The sequence below is a fragment of the Chrysemys picta genome, chromosome 4 (assembly GCF_011386835.1).
Source record: "Chrysemys picta bellii isolate R12L10 chromosome 4, ASM1138683v2, whole genome shotgun sequence".
Lineage (NCBI taxonomy): Eukaryota > Metazoa > Chordata > Testudines > Emydidae > Chrysemys > Chrysemys picta.
The window spans coordinates 101,701,801-101,718,474 of record NC_088794.1 but is presented as its reverse complement, the minus strand read 5'-3'; the positions used below and the strand labels follow the sequence as shown (position 1 = coordinate 101,718,474).

At 37.4% G+C, this 16,674-nt stretch overlaps 1 protein-coding gene across 6 annotated transcripts in view; it reads right to left on the bottom strand.

The window, feature by feature from the left end:
- Positions 1 to 16,674, bottom strand: part of DPH6 (diphthamine biosynthesis 6) — a 356,254-nt gene that overhangs the window by 198,287 nt on the left and 141,293 nt on the right. For 5 of the 6 annotated variants that reach the window (XM_065593239.1, XM_065593243.1, XM_065593240.1 and 2 more), the window contains 2 exons: positions 12,969 to 13,063; positions 5,786 to 5,873 (listed from right to left, as the gene is read on the bottom strand). The exons of the other annotated variant lie outside the window; for it this stretch is intronic. In XM_065593239.1, the coding sequence (XP_065449311.1) occupies positions 5,786 to 5,873; positions 12,969 to 13,063 (183 nt within the window). The remainder of the gene's footprint in view (positions 1 to 5,785; positions 5,874 to 12,968; positions 13,064 to 16,674) is intronic. 6 annotated transcript variants of the gene reach the window in all.

The following is a 16,674-nucleotide window of genomic DNA, read 5'->3' as shown; positions in this document are numbered from 1 at the left end:
TTCAACAGCTCTGCCTTACTCTTGGGTAGTTCCAAATCCCTGACAAGGTCATTCAGTTCACCTTGTGTTACGAGGTATGGTTCAAAGGAGGAGGATGGGAGAAAATGTGGGTCTTGTGACATTGATGGTTCAGGACCAGAAGTTTCATCCTCTTCCTCGTCTGACTCAAGTGAGAATGATTCTGGTGCATCAGGAACTGGCAGTCCTTCTCCGTGGGGTACTGAGCTTATAGCTGATGGAATGTTTGGATAATGCACACTCCACTTTTTCTTCTTTGACACACCTTTCCCAACTGGAGGCACCATGCAGAAGTAACAATTGCTGGTATGATCTGTTGGCTCTCTCCAAATCATTGGCACTGCAAAAGGTATAGATTTCCTTTTCCTGTTCAACCACTGACGAAGATTTCTTGCACAAGTGTTGCAGCATATGTGTGGGGCCCACCTCTTGTCCTGATCTCCAATTTTGCAGACAAAATAAAGGTGATAGGCTTTCTTAACCATAGTGGTTATACTGCGCTTTTGTGATGCAAAAGTCACTTCACCACAAACCTAGCACAAGTTATCTGCACTGTTCACACAAGTACGAGGCATCTCTGCTCACTTTGGCTAAACAGAAATGTGTCCCTTTGCAAAATCAAACACTGACAAATAAGAGAGCACGACACTGTATGATTTCTAGAGCTGATATAGGGCAATTTGTTCAGCAGAGTGATGTAAGCTTCGTTATGATTGCATCATCCATGACTTCTAGGAATAACATGATGCAATTCATATCATGTATGACGCAATACCAGCTTCAGATTGCATCATTCATTGTTTTGCCTAAAAAGCAAGTACTGTCCAAACCCAGTCATAGAATTATTCATAGATCCAGTCAAAGATGTATTTTAGTCATTTCTGGTTTAAATTGAGATCCCTTCCCTTTATAACTCACTTATCCTCCACCATTCCCAAGTCAAGGGTCGTATATACTGACCCAATAGCATATCTTGAAAACTAGAGCCAATCAACAATTTTAAGCATCATTTTTGTTCTCAGTGACCCAGAATTAGTAAAGTTTGACTACATTTATTTCAGAAGCATTTTGGCTGTAGAGCAGTGGAATCCCATGCTGCTGTGGCAATAAGCCGGTCCAATTTACGCATTCAACTAGAGCTACAACATCCTAATGGAGGTAAACAGACTTATAGTCCTTTATTTTCCCTCAAAGCCTAACATTTTCTCCACTTAATTTTACTGGGCAATTTTTCCTGCGTTTGAACATGAAAACAAGAACTGCTTATGAAATCAGCAGTTCTTAAAACATCAGCCAATAAAATTAGGAGAAAAATGAAGGTGGCGGGGGATGTTATAAGGTGGATGTGATTTAATGTTTCATATTATATGACTCACCAGAATTAGAGAAAACTATTGTCCATTAAAATGGTGTGGTTCTCATTTTTCCAGTGGTATGTGGCATTGGTTTCTATCCCTTGTTATTCATGAGACACTATAACTTAGCAAGGTAACTGCCCTTTCTCCTGACATCATAGCATGCTTTCAGCATGCCAAAGCACTCTAGGCTGTTTTACAATAACATTATACCCTTTTTACTGATGATTAAGCTAGGGAACAGAGAGATTCAGCAATTTGCCCAAGGTCGCAAGAGTGTCAAGTACACAGACAGAACCAGTTCTTTTTCAACCAAGCTCTCTAGGTTTCAAGAGTCTTTTTTTTTTCCTGGCGAAGTGAATGTGGGTGCTTGTGAAAGATACGCCCCCTTGACAGTCCTGGAGACTGAAATCCTCTGTTTCCAAGAAACTTGCACAGCACAGATTCCCCACACTGCTCCATATGCCTCAGCCCTAGTCTGGAGTGCCCACTGCTAGGAGTGAAAGCATACTTCAGTTTACATTTAATCCTTGGCCTCTTTATAAACATTATAAACAAGGGTGCCAATTGGTGTTACTTGTCATGTTATCTTTTGTAATATGGACACATGTCCACTAGGAACTTGACAAAGACTACCAGTATATTTCACATACCAATGATCAGTTATCAGACAGTAACAATTTTAGCTCACTACCACCTGGGTCAGATTCAAACCAGTGATCTTCTGTAGAAGCATCTGATTTCATATGGGCACACTATAAAGCAAAATACAATGGGTGAAATCTTAGTCCCACTGAAGCCAATGACAAAACTCCCATTCAACTTCAATGGGTTTAAGATTTCACTCATTATATGCATGTAATGGGATGTGTGTTGTGGGGAGGGGTATGTGTGAATCGACAGCAAGCACAGCAAACAATGAACAAGTGAAAAGCTTTTTCACATTTTAGCTGTACAAAGCCAAGCTCTTCTAGGAGAAGTAAAATATTGATGAAGCTAGATTTCTACAACACAATGGTGACCTTGTTTTTTCTGATGAAGTAAATGAGGCCTCAATGGACTATCAAAATGAATGTGCTATTAATAACAATATTATTTTTAGTTGTTTATAATAACCAAGCAAAAAAGCTTATTTGATCTGTTGATACCCAATGTTTTTATAAACTTTAATAAAAACATTAAGAAAATTATCTTTTTAGCCTTTTCTGTATCATTGGAAATGAAAGAAAAGAGGGTGGAGAAAAAGCTTTTCAATTATTATGCAAAAATACGTCTTGAAGTTGCACAGTAATGTATTAAACGAGAACAATGAATAAAATGTTAATCTCCCTCAGGCACAACAGCTCATTGTGCTGCCAGAAACAATCTAAAACAAATTTCCCCCCAGTCTTTGTAGTTAAACATGAAGAAATTTATCTGAAGAAAATGCACCACAGAATGGCAAAGAGAGCACAGATTTCTTTTATTGTACTACCCAAAATTGTGGAAATGATTATAAAATAGTCAATTCAAAGAATGTAAAATTAATGCCTGTGAAACATAACTAAGAGAAGGGACTTTTACAACATAGAAATAGACATGTTATTTCAGCGATGAGATATGCATAACAAAACTGATATTGTGATTTATATTAGAGCCACATATCACTGTGCCTTTTAGTGTTTGGAAATACTATGCAGTCTATTAATGGATTCTCCAAAATGCTTCTATAAATGAATACTTTTATATATTTTTCATAAATTGCAAATATTTTTCTCATGCTTTTAATAACCTCTTGAAACTAAAATCAATTTCTCTACTGAAGTACATTTTTCCCATTGTGTATACACAGTGATTTGTTGTGGTAAGGTAGCTCTCAAGGGCTGAATTACCAACTGATTAAAAAAAAAATTCATGGGTTTTGTAAACACATAATGGAGAAGAAAAGGTACCGTACTACAAGAGTTATCAATGGTTATCAATCTTGACAGTGTCACTTAAACAGTTCGTGGTTAAACTATGCTAAGTTAGTAACATGTTACACTCTTCAAAGATTGACTGCCTCTCCATAGTAACAACTTCTTGAAAACATAGCTTAGTATACCAGGACATAAATTAATCTAGAGCCAAAAGATTTTAATGCCTTTTCCCATGACACCATCATTAGAAAACAAACTATTTTCCTTTTTAACTCTAGAAGATGTTAGTGTATACCAAAATCCAGACCATGCTTCTATAACCCTACCTCTTTAAGAATGTGACAGCTTTGTCTACAATGAATTTGAAATATGATTTGCTATAAAACTGTTTGAAACTGTGAGGCTTTAACAAAATCTGAAACATCTACATAAGAAGGGGAAAAGAGCTTCTGAATAGATAAAAGTAAAATCTTGATTCTTATATAAAATGTAATGCATTTTAATACGATTTTTTTGCCTGATTTATGTAAAGCTTTGTGTTTTTCATTTTCCCTAACCTGTCACACTGTAGTGATGTATGGTGCATTTTAGCATCAAGTTTGCCATGAGCAATAAAGTCAGTGCCCCCAAAGAAATATTAATATATTTCCACTACTCTCCCTCACCAGAGTTTTCTATTATTCAGCTTATTTGGTTTCACTTCACATAGTTGGTTGACATCATTTTCACACAGTCTCTCATACAAATATTTTAAAATTTTACATTTAAAAAATCCCAAAGAAGAAATGGATAGGATGAAGCAGGGAGTACCTGCCACAGTTGGAAAGCTAGGAATGAGGTCATTTGGGAAGAAAATAGGAAAACATTTTATCTCTTTGGAGAGAGAGAATGCAAAAATTGAGACAGTATTGCTTATTGATAAAAATATACAATCTGTCTCTCCTAAATAAAGACAATTGATACTCTATGTGTACTTGAAGTGTTCAAAAGTCACCAGATGAACAAAAAAAACCAAACCCCGCTGATGCATTCAGTAATGATCCCTGTATATGAAGTAGCTTGACTGATTTTCAGACTGTAAAAATAAACAGAAAAGGAAAGTAAACTACAATCAGCTGCAATACCAGAACCCCCTTTCCTCGCCCCCAAGGAATACCAAGAAGGTTTCTAGCACAGCAGGAAGATCAACAGGCATGTTTCCTCAACAAAAGCAGTCTTCAAGATAGATCTTAAAAGAAGAAATTCCTTCATACCTGACGCAAAAGCCATCAAGGAAATCTCTTATAAATCTATTATCCATATAACTTACTTGCATTTTAACATTATTTAGTAAGTGTGCCTAAGTTTAATGTTGTAAAATAAAGTTGGTAACAAAAAGTCCTACTTTGATGTACTATTGGCAGCCCTTTACAAAATTCTTAACATGTCATTAATTGCAGAAACATGTCAATATGTTCTTTTTTATCATTCAGAAATATTGCACAACCAAATTTCAAAATTACTCTAAGGGTATAGAAGTCTGTAAATGAAATGTTACCATTTACAAACATGCAAAAGGCAGAAAGGTTCACTGCATGTGTATAATAATCAAGAGAAAATGGAATGGTAAAATGTGCTCACAAAAAGGAAGAAAAGAATGTTGTCTTTGAACCTCATTAGCAATGCTATAGTCAGGGTAAATTTGCAATACTCAAGAATCTTTCAGCACACATGTACCTCTACCATTACCATTACTAGAGCTCTTACTCCTGCATTGCACACTTTCCATGCTATCATAAGTTAAAAATAAACTGAATCCCTTTGAACTACTGCTAATATTTCTTAAGCTCTCTATCAAGTTTGGCTGGTCAGCTCTCTCCTTATATGACAGAATATCTCCTCTGCAGTAAACTCATCTTACTGAGGGGTAGCTGACTGGAATAGGATTAGGAACTGATGCTTCACCTCCCAGATTTATTCAGACTAACACGGCTACCCCTCTGATACTCCCAGACTTAGAATCATTACTAGCTTGGGTTGTCTACCATATGTGAAATGAGGGTCTGGTAGATACAACTCATCTACTGGGGATCAACAGGTCTCTAAACGACATCTACTTTTCACCAAAAATAGCAATAAGAAAATCAACCACACAACAACTGAACGTTGTTTATAGGGTTTGCTAATACAAAAGTATCAGTTGTGTTCCACAGCGTGGGTGGCTGCACTTCAGTGGTTGCACATGTGCTTGGCTGAACAGTGTCTGCTAAGCGCCTTGAGGTTTCAAGATGAAAAATGCTATACAAATACTACTTCCATTCATTCATTTGGCACAAGTGAGCATCTGTGTTGGGTCTTTCTGATGGCAATTCCCAAAAACCAGTTAAAGTAAGTACAGGTTTTACAGCAAATAGAAGGACAGAGCCAAAAACTAGGATTCAAGTCCAAATTGTGAAAAGCAACATAAAAAGGAAGTAGTCCATATGTCTTCACTGTCTATTAAACGGAACATAAGATTTAGAAAGATGTACTTGCCTTATCTTCTAAGTGTAATTTTAAAAAGCGGAGGTAAGCCACAGGTGCAAATGCATCAGCTGAATGTACAACTACTTGGGATGAGTCCCTGAAATACAGAATCATAAACACCGTATTTTAATGCATGGTTTTATGGATAGGCTAAGCCCATTGTCCCTCAACTACTATTCAACATGGTTTACCAACTACTGCTCAAGGGTTTTGTTGCTTTTTAAAAAAAAAAATGATTAATTGGGAGAAACTCTTTTTGTCAGAAGTTTTGGTTTAATATAATAAAAACCTCAGCAGACTCTCATAATTTGCATTTTATTTCCTTGTCATAAATTTAATTCAGAAAACATAAAACATTAAACAATGGGGTTTTAGCTTCAGCTTCCTTTTCAACCGCAAAATGTGTGGAAAATAAATGCAATTTACACCCATTTTAAGTCTATTTCAAACTTTCAGAGCAGTGTAACCAGGCCTTAGTGTGAATGTCTGTAGGTATAAATGACATGATGACTGAAGCTCTGATGACACAACAGTAAGCCAACCCTTTGTTAGTCAAGAGAACCACTAAGTTTTTATTTTATCAGCATTTTAAATCTTGGGATAACCTCATTTCCCACTAAATAATGCTCCAGGAATCACTATAATATTTGTTCCATTGAGAAATCTGATTGTGCCATTTAACTATCTTACACCTCATGTTGAAGGATTACTAGACACAACTTGCTAATGCCAAATGCATTAATGGGAATGGTGTAAGCTTCAGATACGCTGACTGAAACTAGTAAATAATTAGTTTTCATTTTTACAGTCCTAATCTGTCAACCTCCAATTCATAAGAGGCAGTATCTATTGCACTTGCCTGCACTGTTTCAAAATTAGAACATTTAGCAATGGAATTAAGATAGGTAAGGGAAAATACAGTATCAGAAGATGAGATACAAAAAAATCTCAGAAGGTGCAAGAGAAAGTCATATGCATAAAATTATTAATTTGGGGTTTTTTTGTACTCAGTAAAGCTATTGGCCCACAGATAGTTCACTTGGAATTACACTGAAGTAACCAGTCTTGACATTTTCACTAAGGAAGTGTACGTACAGATACTCTACTTTGTAAACTAAGACTTTCAGGATGTAATCTATTTACAGAGTAAGTGGAAGATATCCAGGGGGTCAAATGATAAAATTAAGTTTGTTAAAGGAAGGACATTGGCATCAGCTAGAGAAACCAGTGTTTATAGTCAGAACACAACCAATGAGTGTTCTTATTGCAAATATTCCCTAAAACATTTTGGATCAGATCCTCAGCTCGTCTAAATGAGTATAGCTATATCAATTTCCAAAAGGTGATGATCTGGCTTATTTTTATCAGGACGACAGTCAATGTAGGTTAGAAATAGCAATATCGGGAGCAGAAAGATTTAAGCTGAAAATCCACTGGTGAATTTTACAACTGCTTTGTTCCCAAGGGTTCACTACTTTGGTACACCTAATAGATGTCTCTTTGGAAAACGTTAAAGAACAGCAATGGGCAAAAAGTGACTGAAAAAATATCTTTTTATAGAAGATACCTACTTTGCTCTGTATTCAGACTCTCATTTTCTACTTCACTAACTAAAATAAGTTTCTATTACCAATACTTCAAAAAGTTATACCTTGCTCTGAAGAATCGATACAATGAGAGAGATATGGGTGATATAGTTGTTCACACATCAACAGAATAATTAACTCTAAGTTCCATTGGTATTGCTAAACTGTAAAAGAACCCACCTTACCGTCCAGATCCCAGGTTCAATTTGTAGGGCTGGAAGTTAGAAAACCTCTCATTTACTTGGCAACTGAACAAATTTTTTATTGAGTCTCTGAGAGAGAATAAACATGGAACCCCAAAATTCCATTTTTACATAATGATTTTTCAGAGGTAAAGCATACTTTAAATAAGGGGTTTGCCTACATGAATAATTAGTTCATGTCATGCTGGGGTATGACTCTACCCCGTGCTAGCCTGGCATGGTCTAACTGTCCATGTGCTGCTGATGCCCATGAACAGTTCGTGCGAGTACTTTGATCTAGTCCTCTTTGAAATGAAACTCGCTCAAAGCACTCTAGTTGTTCGTGTAGACAAGCCCTAAGACACAGTACTACATAAGACTTCATAGGTGCAGGGATTCAGTTCTAATATACCCTTTTAAATAATACCAACCAAACTGGAAACATTTGAAAGCATCTGGTCAGACTTGAATGATTTCCTTAAAGAGTTCAGTTAAAAATATCATTTTTCTTTATAAACATGCTTTGGAATTGATCATTAAAAACTCCTAAGATGATAACATAATACCAAAGGACAGCTTTAGTGAATGAATGCTAATGCATTTTTTAATCAGGATTACGAAGAAATTCTTGATAATGAAATCTGTGGCTCGGTTGTATATAGTTATTAAATGAAGACAATAAAATATTCCTGTATGAAAACAAATAATTATCTTTAGTCATTCATTTTGAATTCTGTTCTCATGCAAAGCAGGAAGTGGAAACAGATAAAATTCATGCGCGCCATGAATAAAAACATACAATAAGAGATGGATTGTAGGAATACCACAGGATTTAATGATGATATTCTTGATAAATGTTTCTTGTTTATTGATTAATTTCCAGGAAATATTTAGGGAAGTCTATTTCTTTTCCAGGATGCATACATTTCCTACTTGGAAATGATGATGTTAAGGTATGTATGTATGTACGTATGTATGTATAAATAAATATAGGACATTCTATGGGGTGTTTGTTTGTTTTTACTGTATTTGGCATTAAATAAAGTCACCAAGCTGAAAAAACTAAGAAACACTGCAGTAGAAGAGGGGATTTCAGACCCCCATCAAGAAGAAGAAGAAGGTAGGTACAGTGGGTTTGAACAAAAAGAGTAGAGAAATGGTAGTTCATGGCAGTTATTGAAGTCTGTTTAAATCTGTGAGGATAAATTTGAGGATGGTCTGTGGTTGGATAGATGGGTTCTATTAGAGTAGGACAGGAGTGAAGGGAATTTGTGGATATATAAGTAAGGCTGCGAGTCTGTCACAGAGGCCACGGATTCTGTGACTTTCCAGGACCTTTGGGACTTCTGCAGCGGCCGGTGCAACTGACCCCAGGGCCCCCGAAGCACGAGCAGTGGCCTCGGGTCGTTCCCGCCAGCACCAGCAGCAGTCCTGGGCCGCGCACAGCTGTCCCCAGTTTCCCGGAGCACCAGCAGTGCCCCTGAGCTGCTCCCCTCCCATCAGATTTCCCAAGATTTTGTCAGGGGTATATAATACAGGTCATGGGCCATGAATTTTTGTTTATTGCCTGTCACCTGTCCATGACTTTTATTAAAAATATCCATAACTAAATCTTAGCCTTTTATATAAGTAATTTAAAGATTAAAAAAACATCTCAGGGATGCTGTAATCATCTCAAAACCAAATAGCATAAACCCAGAAAATTCAGAGTTAAGGTTAAACTTCGAAGTGTTCCAAACATGCTAAGTTACAGAAATGCAGTTAGGGCACCCAAATAACCCAAACACTGCCCAGTACTGATACCATGACAGAAAAAAATATGAAACAATCCAACTAACCCTCTCCCTCCCCCCCCCCACCCCCCAAAAACACCCAACAGTTTAATTTAATCTGGGACCAAAGACACTAATATGCATTAAACATGAATGTATGGTTATTGCATGGTATCATTGCAGGGCCAAGTTAAGACTGTTTGGCTCCTTCAACTGAAGCAAAAGGTTAAAGTCTGTTTTTCAGAAGTGCTGGGCATCCACAGGTGTCATTGGCTTCCATGGGAATTACAAGTGCTCAGCACCTCTGAACTAGCAAGTCTAGGTGATTTGGTGAACAAATTATAGTAGACTCTGGCAAAACCAGATCTCCTGACTTTCCTTCCTGTTTTGGCCATAAGTTCATCCTTTCTCTCCTAAATTTTGCATATCTTTAAACTTGTACATCTTCAGATGTCTAATTCAATTAACTCAGCATGTCCCTCATAAATTCTCCTCTGACATGAGAGGATACATGAGAAATTTCAGCAGTAAGAGATATTTTCAAAGGGAGCTTGGTGGGGGAAGGGTAGGAAAAAAATCAGACTTATAAGGGAAGGCAAGTCACAGAGTCTTAACTAGACTGCCATCAGTCCGTAATAAAGCAAGCATCACTACTGGCAATTTTCTCTTATCCACAAATCTAGCAGATTGCCTTTCTGTTCAGAGAAAAATTTGAGGAAATGCATTTTGTCAGACATTACACGTATGATAAAAACATCATCCAGGAAAAATACTACCCAGGAGTCTATTTACTATAATAGGTGAGTTAGATTTTCTTTTTCCAATTTTTGTGGGGAAGACTCATCTTCACTGTTTTTTGCTGGGATCTACATTTCATGCAGACAAAGTTATTTTTAGGGAGAAGAATTGGACTAGTTTAGTACATAGGATTTTTGTTACTTTAAAAGTCCTTAGAGGTACTTGTATATCTTCATCTAAGCTTCAAAATGTTACTGAAGTGAAATATATTTGAACTATGACAATCTAACCACCTAGCATCTACACCACCATAGTGAATGGAATAGCCTACCTACAGTCTCTAGAGTATCTATCAAAATAGTCAAGGACCTCTAAAAAAGCAATAATAGAGTCACAGATTCATAGATTCTAAGGCCAGAATGGATCCATTGTGATCATTTAGTCCAATCTCCTGTATAATACAAGCCATAGAATCCTCCTCCCTCACCCCCCGCCACCAAAATTCCTAGAGCATATCTTTTTAAAAATCCATCCAATCTTGATTTTAAAATTGTCAGTCATACAGAATCCTCCATGACCCTGGTAAATTGTTCTAACAGTTAATTAACCTAATCGTTAATTTTTTTATGCCTTATTGCCCGTCTGAATTTGTTTAGCTTCAACTTTCAACCATTAGATCTTGTTATAAGTTTGTCTGCTTGACTGAAGAGCCCATTATAAAATATTTGTTCTCCGTGTAGGTACTTACAGAGTGTAATCAAGTCACCCCTTAACCTTCTCTTTGTTAAGCTAAACAGATGGCGCTCCTTGAGTCTATCACTATAAACACATTTTCTAATCCTTTAATAATTGTGGCTATTCTGTGAACCTTCTCCAATTTATCAACATCCTTCTTGAACTGGAGACACCAGTAGCCGATGTCCCAGTGTCAAACACAGTGATAAAATAACCTCTTTACTTGTACACAACATTCCACTGCTTATGCATCCAAAGATCATATTAGCTATTTTGGCCACAGCGTTGCACTGGAAGCTCAAGTTCAGCTGATTATCCACCCCATCCCGAAATCTTTTTCAGAGTCACTGCTTCCCAGAATAACGTCCTCTATGATCTACATTCTTTATTCTTAGATATATATAGTTACATTTAGCCATATTGTTTGCTTGTGCTCAGCTTACTAAGCAATCTCGCTTGTTCTCTGTCAGTGATTTGCCCTCTTCATTATCTACCACTCCCCAATTTTTGTATTGTGCAACCTTGATCAGTCATGATTTTATGTTTTCTTCCAGGTCACTGAGAAAAACATTAAACAGGATAGTCAACAACTGATTTCTGTGGGATGCCACTAAGAAATCCATCATCTCAGTGATGATTCCCCATTTACAATTACGTGTTGCAACCTATCAGTTAGCCAGTTTTTAATCCATTTAATATGTTCCATCTTAATTTTCTGAGGGGTAGCCGTGTTAGACTGTATCCACAAAAACAATGAGGAGTCTGGTGGTACCTCAAAGAAACTACCCTTAGATTCGGTACCAAATGCAGTTCCACTAGACCTGAGACTAAGGAGCATAATATAGGTCTCCATATTAATCCTCTCCTCTCCTTAACAATAACTGACACTTTCTGGTAAGACATGAAATCATTTTACTGCAGACTTGTCTTTATTCAGGCAGGGACTTCGAAGGGCTTAAGGGAGTTAGGCACCCAATCCCAATGTGTGTGAGTGTGAGCGTGAGAAAGAAAGCAAGCAAGCAAGAAAAGCAGCCAAACAAATTTCAATGCATTGATATGAACATATCTTATGATGTCAACTAACAAATTTTATAACAAATGTAGACTGAAAGCTAGCCACTCTTTTTCTGGATGATGCTGTTGTGTACCAATATTACCAATTAACAATACAATGCTGATCAGACCACAACATTTTGTCTGGCTGAAAATAGAGACCTTGATGAAGTCACTGTACCAAACAGATCTTATCTCTAAAATAATAAAGTGCCATAAATGCTTGCTCCTTTTCTTACTGAAATTGATGGTAATTTGCCATTGATTTCAACAGGAATAGTATCAGCCCTGAATTGCACAGTAAATTTGCCACATTTCCTCTATTGCTTACTACTGCTAGAAGAAGATATAAAAGAATAGGCCTGTTTCATTACAGCACTAAATGTCCATATGTGCCATAATGCTGACCTTCCATAAGTTGATGTATCTGAAATGGTATGCAAGTGACATTCCGTTATTAGAGACTGTTTACTTGGATAAGAATAGGAATAATAGTCAAAACATCTCAAAATATGACGGCTAAGCTATTCAACGTCATGTACTGAGAAACTTGAATTAAGACAGAGAAATTTCGCATATACCTCTAAACACATTTTAACAAATTTCAGCAAAGAAATAAGCTACTCAGTGTAGCTGGATGGATTCAAGCAAGTTTACATTCAAAAATGTCCCCTTAGTAACTGATGGAAAATGTTTAGCATTATCATTCTAAGTCACTAAAGTTGAAAAAAAGAAGAAGAAAAAAAAGACACAGAGTTAATGGAACCCACAGGCTACTGATGTGGCAGTTTATCAAATGTAGCTGTAATGAAAGATAAATATTACAGGCAATTCGCACTTCATGAAAGGATAAAAGTGTCAGTGTGTAGGTACCAGTTTTACTGCAGGCCATAATCAGCAAGTAAACGAAAGTGCAAATGTCTAAAAAGTTTATAGCCTTCTATGAAGGCCTCGTCTTGTCAGGCATTGATTTAGGTTTTCAGAGGACTTTGCCAGCGTTAAACAAAGTGACTGTTTGTGAACTTAGAGGACATGTTCTACTCCTGCCAACAAATGTTGCCTCAAGCTAAATGTTAATATGTTCCCATCACTTAAATTTAAGGAAGGGGAAGAAACAGTTCCTTACACAACTATTTTCTTCTTAAACAGAGGACAGTCCAAAGTGAATGTTTCATATTCCCCACCTTCTCCACAAACATGAACTTCATACTTCTTAGAGAGCTGAGACAAAAGGAAAAAACAGGTAGTTAGAATAATTGCTGCTCTTACACATAGCGTCAAATGTATTTTACTGAAAATGTATGTGTGTACAGGGCTTATAGTAATTTTCTCAATGTAAGTGTCTCACTACAACTCTAAAAAAAAGGAACAAACTCTAAAATGCACTGGATGTACTTGTAAGTTTCTGACTCTCCTCTACAGTACTTTATACAAACTGATTCATAATATTTTTAATGTTCCAAAAATTACTGCCATGTTGTTTTTCATCTCTGCAATAGTTACACTTCACCATCCAGATAAAAAATCTCAGTGACTGCACCACGGTAGAAATGGAAGGATGTTGAAATAAGATTCCTTTAGGAAATGGCTAGAAAATAACAATAACCTTTACATCCACTCCCAGACCTCATTATACAGTCTGTGAGATATCTTGTGTTGTAAGCTCTGACCAGAAGCTACTGAATTCAGCAAACATAATATTATTATAGCAACAGGTTTAACAATTGTGCTCTACGTATTTGTTGGCTCAAACTCTTTCCCAAATCTTCAAGTAAAAGAGTTAATCCTGGCCCCACTAAAGTTAATTGCAAAACTCCTACTGAATTCAATGGAGCCAAGATTTTACCCTTAGAGGGGAAGAAACATTAGCCATTTTCTTTTGGTTACATCCCTGAACATTTTTCATATTTTTTTTGCACTTTGTTTTGTATTTACCTGATAGACAAGTCAGATACATTATACATGAAAGTAAATGTAACAAGTGCAAAAGAATACTATTTGTCTGTTTTTAATCATCCTAAATCCTCAATTTAGCAGTTTCTCACTTGAGGTCTGATCCAAAGTTTTGCTTGAGTAAAGAGCGTAGAGCCAATCTCTTGAACAGTACATTCTAATTCTGTTTTAACAACAGTGTAATGGTAGGTGGTAACCATGCAATGTAGGAATTTAATTATGCTAAGAGCACACATTAAATCTATGATACAGTAAAAATGCTAATTGGACACAGTACAAAGCTTTTCTAGACTCATGATTCCACTCCTGCACCTCACGATTTTGTGGTTATAATTTGACTTTTAAGTGGTCCTCATTCTTTTTAAGAAAGTTATAAACATTGTTACTTGTGCACTTGTATTATCCTTTAAGAGGTTCATCCTGCAATCTCTCCCTTTGTGGAATTTCCATTGACTTCACTGGGAGTTATGTGCATGGAGGGTTTCCTTGAATGGGAAGACTGGATGCCAGAATCAGCCCTGAAAGCTGATTTGAATGCACTCGGAGGAGTTGGGTCTGGGGTTTCCATCAGGGCAAATGGAGCTCACTGGATCAGGGCAGAGACTTAGGGCAGGATCCAGGGCCTTTTCCAGGCAGGTGACTATACACTGATCTAAAATGCTGCAGTGGAGTACACAGCAGGAACCCACCAGGCCTCCACAGGTTGACAAGGCCAGAAGATGTGTGAAGCATCTGGAATGGAGAGTTTTGGCAATTAGCCACCAAAAAATCATATATGTTACATGAATTATTCAGGGACAATAGGGTACACCTCTCTGACTGGGGAATCGATATATTTTTGACCAGTGTTAGGGAGGGAACTGTTAACTATGGATACATCTACACTACAAACTAGGGGTATGATGCCCCTACTTGTGTACACATACTCACGCTAGCTCTGATTGAGCTAGCACAAGTATAAATAACAGTGTAGATGCAGTAGCACTGGTAGCGGCAGAGGAGGCCTGGCTGAGCCCTTCTGAGTACAAACCTGCCTGAAACCAGTGGGTATATACTTGACACGGCTCAGCTATGCTTCCACTGATGCTACCAATGCTACATTGCTATTTATACTTGTGCTAGCTCAATGAGAGCTAGTGGGGGTATGTGTACATTAGCAGGGAATCAGGTTCCTAGCTTGTCGTGTAGACGTAGTACATCTGGGTACACAAGCTGGGGTGGGAGGGAGGCAGTCAAACTAATTGCTGGCACCTCCTCATGGCAAGTATAAAGTGGAGGTACTCATTCCATAGAGGATCTGATTCCCTGATAATAAGGAATTGGAAGAGGACTTAGTGGAAGGCATCCCCTAAAGAACGTGGGGAATGAGGTTAGGATTCCTAATGTCTGGTAAAGTGAGGAGACAACCCCCTTTCTCCAGACCCTTAACCCTCAAACAAGGGGAAGGCATTGGGCTTCCAGCAATGGACTAGGGCATGCTATGGCGGGGTGGGGGGCTAACAGCAGCTCTCCACCAGGGGAAATCATGACCTGCATTGTACATATTTTAGCTGGATAGTTCCCAGTGGAGTTGAATTAATAAAGTTGCTGCCTAATTAAACCACATCACTTGCACCTTCTCTGTCTGTGTGTGCGCCCAAGACAATGGGGGCCTGTATCCTGAAAAGCAGTAACTCTGAAAAGGATTTAGGTGTCACAGAGGACAAGCAACTCAACATGAGCCCTCAGTGTAATGCTGTGACAAAAAAGGCGAATATGATCTTTGAATGGATAAACAGGGAAGTAGTGAGTAGCTGTAAGGAGGTTTATTTGGTCCTGTCTGAGCACAGTGGTCTGGACTCAATGAGTTCTCAAGGTCCCTTCCAGCGCTACATTTTTAAGATTCTATGACTGTACTTTGTATTCTGCATTGGTGAGACCAACACTGGAATACTGTGTTCAGTTCTGGGGTCCACATTTGAAAAAAAAATGTTGAAAAACCAGAAAGGGTACATAAACGAGCCGCAAAAATTATTCAAGGGCTGGAGAAAATACCTCACAGTGAGAGACTTAAAGTGTTCAATCTGTTTATCTTATCAAAAAAAGATTGAGAGGTGACTTGTTTAAACTGTACAGTACAAGTAACTGGGAGAAAATACCGAGTAGTAAGGGACTCTTTAATCTAGTGGGAAAAGATCCAGTGGCTGGAGGCTGATGCCCAACAAATTCAAATAATAAATTAGGCATATTTTTTTTTTTTTGGTAACAGTAAGGGTGATTGGCCATTGAAACAAAGTACCAAAGGAAGTGGTGGAGTCTCCATGTCTTGAGCTCATCAAATCATGACTAGATTCCTCTTTGGAAGATGTGGTTTAGAAGTCAATGAATCAGAAGTCAATGGGCTCAATACAAGGGTAATTAGATTAAATTAATGGCCAATGATAGACAGGATGTCAGACAAGATAATACAATGGTCCTTTTGGCCTTAAAATCTATTATGTGTAATTTTTATTAATTATTATTATTATTGTCCTTGCTGATCCAACTCCTTGTGACTTCAATTCAATTCTGAATCATTGTAAACTATGCATTTGATGCTTAACGTGTTGAGCACCCTCAGCTCATTCCTCATACATGATAGAGCAACTGTCTGTATCTGTCTCTAACTGGAGAGAGATCAAAAATATTAGTCTCCCCCATATCCTTTTTTTTCCAGGCTAAAATTAAGGCAACATTATTTTATAAGCATTTAGTCTTATAGATACATTTTCAGTGAAACTGTTTATATTTTACACAAGACTAAGGTTACTTTTATATTAGGGGATTTATTTTTACAATGCTACCAGAGGATTTCAGGTAATGGATGTGTCTGATATGTTACAATAAAACTGTACTAGTAT